The 10,363-nt window shown below is 42.3% G+C and overlaps 1 protein-coding gene across 15 annotated transcripts in view; it reads left to right on the top strand.

Annotated features, from left to right (window-relative positions):
* The window catches only part of SVIL (supervillin), a 145,465-nt gene extending 140,417 nt beyond the window's left edge, over positions 1 to 5,048 (top strand). For all 15 annotated transcript variants that reach the window (XM_019531203.1, XM_019531219.1, XM_019531195.1 and 12 more), the window contains 3 exons: positions 2,363 to 2,484; positions 3,509 to 3,664; positions 3,815 to 5,048. In XM_019531203.1, coding sequence (XP_019386748.1) covers positions 2,363 to 2,484; positions 3,509 to 3,664; positions 3,815 to 3,901 — 365 coding nt within the window. In that variant the 3' untranslated portion in view covers positions 3,902 to 5,048. The remainder of the gene's footprint in view (positions 1 to 2,362; positions 2,485 to 3,508; positions 3,665 to 3,814) is intronic.
* The last annotated feature ends 5,315 nt before the right edge of the window (positions 5,049 to 10,363 follow it).

Below are 10,363 nucleotides of genomic sequence, written 5' to 3'. Positions count from 1 at the left end.
CAGTAGTCCCCCCATCCCCCAGCGGGCTTAGTTTAAAGCCCGGTGGAGCAGGTCAGCCAGCCTGGCTGAGAAGAGCCTCCTCTCCAGGGGAGAGAGGTGGAAGCCGTCTCTTCCCAGCAGCTCACTGCCTCTCTCTCCAAAGAGCAGGCTGTGGTCATGGAAGCCAAAGCCTTCCTGATAACACCAGCGCCGCAGCCTTTGGTTCACCGCGTGGATCCTCCTCTCCTTCCTCAGCATAAATCTTATTTAACCCATCAGATTTTCTTGAAAGTATTTGAAGCTTTATCTGCTAAATCAGCAGACTGTTTTAGAGTGCTGAGTTCCAGACAGCTAGCATGGGTGAGACTCTTCTGTTCCTTGTATGGAAGGAGCAAGCTTGTTTGTGTGGGGGTGAAAAATTAATGTTGAACTTTAATTAAAATGGCAAAAATGTTTTCTCAACTCAAATATGCCCGATGGCTAAACCTGTAAAGTATCTGATGAAAGCATCTCATATATGCATATGTATATATAAAATCACTTTGGCATTTAACTGAATTAAGAATAGAGTAGTCTGTCTAGTCTAGGCTGACAAATTTTGCATGCCCGTCTTTATTCCCGTGGCAAATTCAAGCAGATTCCACAGCGAACGTGTTTGGAATGGTGGAGGCTTAAAAAAAAAACATTCAGATGAGAAATCTCTTGTCAAAGGGTATAATTTAAGGGTTCATGTGCTAATTTGTTCACTGGACTACCCAATTAAAGCTCCTTGGAGAAGTCTGAGTTTCATGCTACTGAACAATTTCTCACTTCTTTGCAACCAAATGTTTGACCTCAAGCAAAACACTTTTCTTACATTTTGCAAACTTACTGAAACAGTGATAGCTAACTCCAGCGTAAGAGCATAATAATTGTCATTTACTGGGTCAGGCCATAGGTATCCTGTATCAGAGTGACAGAGTAAGTGCTAAAAGGGAGAATCAACTGGGTATGACCGATGTTGGGACCCCTTGGATTTCATCCGTCCCTTTCTTTGTGTTTTAAAGTGTAGGTATCGGGTGGGATAGCTGACTAATAGCTCGTCTGCCACAAGTGAGTTCCCAGAAGGTTCTCTTATCACTAGGAAGCTGCTGGATGAGATAGCAAAGTGGATGTGGGTTGATGACCTACGGGTCTGCTGTGGTGTCTTCTGCTTTCTCTGCACCTGTTTGAGAGGGAACTAGTAGAGCAGTGCTGCTCAGTTTAGCAACATTCAAGAGAGCTCTTGTGTCCCTGATGGCTGTGAATTCAGCTGATCCGGATTTTTTTCCCCCCATCTATACATGGTATAATGACTTGCAGCTGTGTCCCTCCCTGCCAGAAGTGAATGCTACCAAGTTCTCCCTGGTGCTTGGTGGTAGTATTAGTAGTATTCAGCATCCACAACAGGTACAAATTATAGTGTTCCAGTTGGCAAAAGGGGAAAATGCCATGAGTGGTCCATAAATTATTTTGACTTCCCATTAGGTTCCAGGCGTTCATATACTCTCTCTCTTAATAGCTGTGTCCAGACATGCATGGATGTTTGGTTCCCCAGGGACAACCAGTGGTGGTGCATGGCCACCCTGGGTGGGGTAGAGGAGGCAGGTACCTGCACTAGGCCCCAGCAACCTTCCTGGGGTTCTGGGGGCCTCCTGGGGAAGCACCCACATCACTCCTGCCATGTGGCGCCTGGCTGGCAGCAGAGTACAGATATCTAGGAGTCAAAAAGGCCTCCTCACTGCTCCCTTGCAGCATGGAGAACAATGGAACGTGCAGCATGTCTGCTGTATTACATACCACACAGCTTCAATCCAGCTCAATGTGCTGTGCATGAATAAACTCCAGAGCATATTGCTCCAGAGTTTATTGCTTGTGGGTGCACTGTTTGAACACATATCCAGGAGCAATAAACTGTAGAGCAGTAAGCTCTGGAGTTTATTCAGGTGCAGCACATTGAGGCAGGCTGGAGCAGCCCCAGCTGGTAGGGGACCCAGGGAGTCAGCCTGCCAGCCCAGGGCTGCTACCCCCAGCTCAAAGTACTGTGGAGGGGCTGGCTAGGTCACAACGGTATAAGGTGGTGGCTTAGGTATAGGATATGGTAGACTCATGTTTCAAGGTTTGTCAGTTTTGGTTTTTTACATGTATTCATATCCCCAGAAAGACTCATTTTAGATATTGAAATATTAGACATTTTAAAATTGCCTTAATTTACAAAAGAAACTGCGATTAATTAAATCTTTATATAATATCACAAGCTCACTTGTGACTTGGCTAAACTTTTTTTTTAATCGGGTAGCATAGAATATAAAGCTGCAAGACGATTCATATTCTAATCTGTGTTCTTATATATTGAATGTTACAGGGAAAAATGTTAAGAAGCCTCCCAAATCCTACCTAATTCATGCTGGTCTGGAACCCTTGACATTCACCAATATGTTCCCAAGTTGGGAACACAGGGAAGACATTGCAGAGATCACGGAAATGGTAAGCAAGCCTTTCACTGCAATTGTCAGGGTCACGCATTCCTACAGCAGCGGTACTGTATTTTGATGTCAGTAATGCCCAGTATGTTGTGCTGTGAAGTTCCAAACTTCAACAGGTTAAACTGAATAGCACAGTTCAGGGATCTGGAAATAGGAGCATTGCTATCACAGTTGGATTTTGATATGGCCATTGTTTATTTTTGCATGTAAGGAGTTTCTTTCAGTTTCACTAAAAGGAAGTAATACATGAGTGTTGCTTTTTGAAGAATAACAAATTAGGTTTGGGGTTTTTTAACCTCAAATCCTAACTTAAAAACAATATTGGGCTGCTGTATGTATGAGCTAAGTAGATTTTTTGTCAAAATCCACAGCCATCTCCCAGAAAACCACATTTCACCTTTCTACCAAAAGACTTGGATTATAATGTGCTCTCATTTTAAAAAGTACCCTTGCTTTAATTGGAACATTTTTAATTGGGACATTTCAGGGGGGCTGTGAAACTTGAAAGAAGTATGCAGCCTCATAGATGATTTACATCATTATCTCTACACTACTGTCATTGCAAGGGTACAATGGTATAGAGCACAAGGTGGTCCAGGCAGATCCCTGTATCCACTTCCCATCTGGGAAATGGAGTTAATACATTGATTCTGTGTGACTGCTTTATGAGCCTCTCAGTCAAAGAGTGAAATAAGCTGATAGTTTAAACTGCTAGTGTGAGTCTTCTGTAGTCTTCTGACTAATCTAGTATAGTCTTCAGAAGTTAATGTTTGAAATAGACATTTTTAAGAGCATAAGGAGCCCTTCTTCTAAAAAGCAAATAGTTTATAATGGCCAAATGTTTCTGGAAAAGAAATTTAGTCCCCAGTGTGCTTAGTTTGTTTTTTTTCCAAATCCCAGGGCCAGGTAACCATCCCCAGGCCAATATGGTTTTGATACCATTTGTTGAGTTGACTTTATGTGAAATCAGTAGGGAATGGTTTCAGTAATATGCTTCTGACTCTTCTTATTTGTTTCCCTTTCAGGATGCGGAAGTTTCTAATCAGATAATCCTTGTAGAAGATGTGTTAGCCAAGCTGTGTAAAACTGTGTATCCTCTAGCAGATCTTCTAGCAAGGCCTCTGCCTGAGGGAGTTGACCCACTGAAGCTTGAAATTTACCTTTCAGATGTAGATTTTGAGGTTAGTGGGGGGAAACAACTGTGTGTGGGGAGGGGAGTGTTTTTAAGTTTGCACACATGCATATCGCATCACTTCTACATTCTTGTGATTTATCCTTGAATGCCTTTCCTAACACTGGCATGTCTCTGTTCTGTTTTGTTTTAAACTTAGGTCGCATTAGAAATGACAAGAGAGGAGTACAATGCATTGCCCTCATGGAAGCAGGTGAACCTTAAGAAGTCAAAAGGACTCTTCTGAATTGTGTTCTCATTTAAAAATAGTGCTGGAGGGATCTCTGTTGTCACATTCAATACCTTTGGACCAGCAAAACAAACTCCTCTGGTTTAGTATTCAAGAATCAGTATAGCTATGATCTGAAGTACTCTAGATCCTACCCAAGCTGTATGTAAATGTGTGAGAACATTATTGTTTCACCTCCAAGGGTAATGCGTTTAAATTTTGCTCTCCTATGCACTTAAACAGTAGTTTCTCAAGCAACTGCTGCACCTGTCCGTTGGCTATATATACAGACTTGCCATTTTGGTTTTGAAGAGGTTCTCTTTGTAAAGTGGTATTTTGTTAGTTTGTGGATTAAAAAGAATTTATATTTATATAAACACATAAAACATGTATTTAACAATGCAATATGTATTCACTTTCAAGACTTCCATGTCAGAAAAACCCAAGTAGCTGGGTGGCAGTTGCTTTTCTGAATTAGCTCTGCCACCAACCTGCATCTCTTATGCATTCTGAAAAGTTTCTCTTTGCAATAGATAATGAATTGTTCTCAGTGCTGCTTCAGGTGCTAAATTGAACAAAGCATTTGTATTTATGGCATGGGTTTCTTGAGAAACTGTGCGACTCGAACTTTATACTTTAATATCCAAAAATGTATAGTGCCTTGTTTTTTGTGTACAGTTTATATACAAAAAGATTGGTCTGCATTTTGAAGATGGCTTAGAATGGTCTCCTATGTTACTTTTATAACGATAGAATAAAAACATCTCAGTTTCTAATGCTTGTTGTAAAACCGTAAACACGTCTTTTGTGATATAAGAACTTAAAGTGAAAGCTTCCAAATAAACTCTTAGCAATGCTCTGACTAGTCATTATTTACACCTATACTCTCTACTAATTTAATTACAAATGTTCCATAATACTCATAATATAGTATTTACATCTGAAATATTTGACACATTGACAAGATCGGTATGGTGTAATGAGACAAGAGTGGCAGACAATGCAGTAAAACTTAAATTTATTATGCAAAAGTAATGCTACCTCTTGAAACAGCTGTACAAGTGTTTTGTTTTCAATTGCCCCTTTTTATACTTGATGTAACATGTTTAGCCAATTTCAAACTTACCAAGAATGTGTGATTGTAAGTAAAGCTCTTGAAAAGTAATCAACATGGTATTGCCATTTATTATTTTGGCAATTGGGGGATTGTCTGTTTTAAACAGCTTAAGAGTATCATTGGTTGAAGTTCTGTCATTTTCAGGTATTGGCTATTTCTGAACTTGATTTTGTGAAAGGATTGTTACTTTTGCAATATCATCATGACTTTTAAGTGCCCAGTCCTGCAAGTACAAGAAACTTGTCTAGATTTCTATAGCTGCTTAAAATCTCCTGTTTGCCAAGGTAAAATGCTTTTTTTAGCCATTATTACCAAGTGACTTTATACTTCTGAGGGTTGCTGTTCTTGATGAAGGCCACTGGGAAGTAAAGTAGAATTTTAAGTGTAGGACAATGTATTTAGCTTCTTGCATGTAATGCACACCTTTTGCTCAAAAATCACACCCACACTGAAACTGGAGTGCATGTATTAAGCAGGGAAGCTGATTTTCTGACCAGGGGAGAAGCCACCCTGCTTTGATTTTTTTTGGTCACTGGGCATCAATTGCTGCATTACTGTTCAGGCAGCTAAAGGAGTTAGTTGACTTAATGGCTCATTCTTCTCCTCTCCAGAGGTGTTTAACTGTTATCTATCCTTTTTAATGGTCTTCTTTAACGTTCAGCTAATCAAGCTAACCTTTCTTAGAGCACTTTTGCTGTCTGCTAGCTCCTTCTGGGTGCTGTCCTCCTGATTCCTGGCGTTAGAGAGTCCTTTAGCTTTTTTTTTCAAAATCATAGCCACTTGTTGTTGCTGAAGAGTGGTCTCCACTACAGTTAAATATTTAGTTAAGCAGTAAAGGCAGAGTGATTTGGCTGAAGAGTAGGCTCTATTCCTTCTCTCTGCAGCCATAACTCTGGAAACATCTTTTTTTCTTCATCCTGCATTTAAAAAACAAAGTGTATACGTTTTAAGGGAAAAAATATAGTGCTTCAAATTCTGGTCTAAGAAAAACTTAGAATTAATGTGTTGTTACCCTTACTCATGGATTCACTTTGAGCCTAGGCTGTAGAAGTAGTAAGTGCCTGTACTTAAATTTGGTCTCTACAACATAACACAAATTCTCATAGTACAGTTGATTGTTTTCACCATAGGTTGGAAAAGAATCATTATTTAAAACACAATTGGTGCTGTTCCTAACACGTGCAAACCTGCTTCTAGGACTTTAAAACTGCTTGCCCAGTTCACATTTTTTGGATTATAAAGATCAGTGGAAGACGATGCAAAATTCACTGTTACCAGCCCATGGGCTTCTCTGTGATTCTCTCTTGATTTACTGTTATCTTATAGCCTCACATTCCTGGAGTAACGTATTATGAAAATATCAACTTTGACAAGAAAAATTAGGGTCTTGCACTTGCAGTTGCATAGAGACACTAGAAAATGAAACTTGGTAGTTTTCTAAAATCAGAAGGCAAATAACGGGCCTGAAATGTGTTTGTTTAAATTCTTTGTGTTTTGAGCAAAAACCCATGTCTGTGGTAGACAATACTGAGCAAGTGTTCGTGACAGTCTGCAACAGAATTGGGGCACACTTCAGTATTCCTTAAAATTCACTGCCCGTTGCCCCCTTCTCTTGAAGGGGAAAGACTTGCAAAGAATAAAGGAGTGGGGAGAGGAAGACTTTCTTTAAACCTTTCAGACGTGCTTGCTCCCTGCATAGGAAGTAAAGGTCAAACTGTTTTTCTTAAAACAGACTCCTAAGAACATACCTAAATCTTTGAAGGTGGAGGGCACTCAATATAGAAAAACCCAGAGCCTGACACTGTGGACTTGAGGCAGGAGTGTGGTTGGAAGTGATCACAACCACGATAACATAACTTCAGCCATTCTGGAATAGCATTTTGGCAGTTTCACAAACTATCAACTTCCCTCTTTCAAACATATGATCCATAGGTAGGACTTTTCTCTCAGGATTTTTGAAGAGCATACACTATCTAGATCTGTGTAGAGCTCTTCCTTCTAGATTATATGTTCAAGTATGTTTATGCAACGATTTGTTAGCAGTGAAATGGCCTGGAAACTTGAGCGCATTAATATGCCAAAACAACAAATAAAACCTCACACTTGAATAACCCGCAGCTGGTATGTTTCAGTTACAAGAAGAGGATAATGAAGCATAGGAAGGAAAAGAAACATGTAATCTAATCTTTGACTACTGTTTTCTTCCAATTGGTTTCAATAATTAGTACTTAGCTGAGCAGCAGTTGTGGCAATGTATGTATTGAAGGGAAATGCAGCTTCCAAATGTCTCGGAAACACTGCACAAATCTCAGCGCTCAGTGGAAGATGTCTGGGGCATATGAAGAAAAAGAACTTTTCTTCATTCACGTCGGATGATAGGGATACTGGGGCGGACCTATCATATGATAATCAATAGCAATAAATAGGACACTTAACAGGGTTGGCCATAATGCGAAAGGAACCACCTATGGGGCTTGCTTCCAACACCATAAAAATCATTCATGGATTTCCTGGTCTCTGAGTTCAGGGCCCCATAAGCTGTCTGTTGGTGGGCATTTCAAACTGTGTGGAGAAATTGTACTGCAAAGGTCTTCATCAGTGCTAACAGTTACTTAATTTTGCTCTGCGTGAGCCAGCTGCCATGATAATGCTGTGGGCTCTTTACAGTATCAGCCTGAACAAGGGGTGCAAGAAGAGCCGCTGGCCGTCCTCCTCGCTACTTTCATTCTCAGTACTGAAGCTACAGGTTAACGTGGTGATGAAATCTGCTCCCAGTGCAGACAGAGATCAGTGTCCTGTTCTTCCTTACGCATAATAGAATCCGTCTCCTGGAGGGACATGTGTGCTGGATCATACCTGTCTTGGGCAGGGAAAAAAGCGTTAAACTTTACAGCTTGTTTAAAGTTGGAATTAGAGTCCAGGAGGGAGGTTTTAGGGGACGTGGCGCTTTGATTAAAGCATAGCCTTTGTCTCCTGTCCCTCTTCCCCCTCTCTCTATATTTGTAGCCTCTGATTTGCCAGTCAGAGGGCAGCTAATTTCTGCATAGACTTTCAGAGGTGACTATTTTGTCAGTGGGGTAAGACCAGCACACAGAATAAAACACCAGCTCTGAACAGTGAGGCTGTTAATGGCCCAGGAAATTTGTAAAGATCCAGTGCCCAAAGAGTGAAGTCAGAAGAGTTGATGGTTCCAGAATCCCGAGTTAAGCACGTCCTGTTGGGTTTGTGTGAGGACTGAGGAGTCGCATACTGCCCTGCAGAGCCCCTCTCCTACCCTGTGGCAGACCTAGGAAGGGTCTGCAATAACGTGCTAAACCACAGCCGAAAGGAAGAGGTGAGAATCCCCTGATTTATATAGCACCCCTAACTGACAGTATGGATATACCCCACACTTACCACCATGTAAGCTCTGGCTATTTTCACACCCCACCCCTCCAGTTACCTTTTGCTGAATAAGAGGAGACTATTACTGAACCTACCAGCACCTAGTGATGAGATGCTTTAATAACACTGATGGGGCATCTACCTTTAACAGAATTAGCCCTGTGTCCACCCTAGAGGCAGGTATAACTTGTAGTGGTGTGCAAAACTGAGGCAAGTTATATCAGGGTAAATGTGTTCTGTCTACAACCTGAACTCAGTTAAACCTCACTCCAAGTGTCACGTATACAAATGTTAGTTGAATGCTGCAGCCCCTGGATGATGATGTGCACTCAGACAAGGCTTGCCCTACACAGGATGCCAAAGGGCTGTCCTGTGCTCATACTGAACGTGTCCTTTCCCATGTTAGGCATTAAGCTTCTCAAGTAGCACTGCTATGGGACCAGATGCTGTTATTATTCTGGGTCTTGACCTTCCCTCAGCCTGGCATGAGGCTGAAGTGCCAACCCTGTCTGAGAAGGAGGCGCTGACCCAATGTATCCAAGTGGCAACAAGGTCAGTCTCAGAAAAGAAAGTATCAAGTAGCAGATTTTCTATTCTGCACTCAGTCATGCAAAGCCAGGGCAGGTGTGGGTAAACTGTCAGTGCTGCGCCTTGTGTTTAATACATTCAGCAGATCAAGAACTTCAGCCCTGCTATTGTACAGGGGCAGTGGGGCTACTGCCACTGCACCTTTCTGAAAATTCATGGCTCCAAAGCAGCAGGCCGAAGCCCCTGGTTTCTGAAGCCATGTTTCCCGTTGGCTTAAATACCTTGCTTGTGAAAAAATGTGCAAGTTGCAATGTGCTCCAGCAATGCTTAAAATTTCAGTGTCATAGAGCTTGCATGGAATTACCTGTTCTGTTTTCATGACTTTTGTGGGTGGAAGGGACCAGCCAAGCAATGTCTCCTTGGTCTGACAAAGTATTTGGCAGCCCTGTCCACTGTTAGAGAGGGAAGGAGCCCCTCCTCACACTGAAATACCCTTTGGGCTGGGAACCAGGAGTCCAAGAACCCTTGCATCTAGTCAGGTTTCCTACTTCAGCTGCCTGATTTCTTTACCTTAGTGAAAGGGCTTGAGAACTGACTGCAGTCAGCTGCAAGACTGCAGGCTGAGAACTGAAACACATTAAAACAAAAAAAATCTCTGGAGAAGGCTTCCTCCTAAAATGCAGTGTTTTACATCTGAGCAGTGGCATGGAGCCCCTTGGCCACACGAACGCAGTGGCAGATAGGGAAGGAAGCCTCTTCCTTCTCCAGCTGCCTACAGCTCCCTTCCGCCTCCCCTGCCGCTCTTCCCAAGGGATTTTGCATTCTCTATACCAAGATCAGTCTAGGTATGCACACGGGCTCCACAGCAGAGGCTCACCTCTCTCCCTGCCAAGGCTGCATCTTCATGACCCAGTCAAATTCTGTGACCTCCAGGAGTTGTGATCCAAATGAACAGGAGGGCAAACGTGGCTTTACAAAGCTGATGTGACTCCTGATTCCCAGCTACTCCTGGTATAAGGGAGGGCAGTCGCAGAGACTGCCTGCAGCTTGGTCTGCAGCCCAGAACTGACTAAGCAAAAAGCCCTGTGATCGCTCCCTCACCATGTTCATAAACTGAGACCAGCACAGAGTTGTGTAATTCACTCCAACCTCCATCCTACCACCCCCAGACAGCTGCAGACCCTTGCTGTGAACAAGCTATGAGGAGGCAATCACCCAGGCAGCAATTTAGCCTTATAGTCCCCAACAAGGCCAGATTTATGGACATTTCTCATTATGGCAATGCTGGCTGATTCACTTTTGGCCTACATAATTTTCAAGCCCTTACTGAGTTATGCATATAGGAAACTTGCTAGCTACATCTATCACCTGATTATTCTGGAAAGTGCTGGTGTCCCGAGGGTGCAATCCTGGAAGAGTGGGATGGAAAAAAGTTGGTAGTATATTTCTAA

This window comes from Crocodylus porosus, unplaced genomic scaffold (genome assembly GCF_001723895.1).
Source record: "Crocodylus porosus isolate Cpor-Errol unplaced genomic scaffold, CroPor_comp1, whole genome shotgun sequence".
NCBI lineage: Eukaryota > Metazoa > Chordata > Crocodylia > Crocodylidae > Crocodylus > Crocodylus porosus.
Note: the sequence above shows the minus strand (reverse complement) of the source record. Positions and strands in the feature narration are given on the sequence as shown.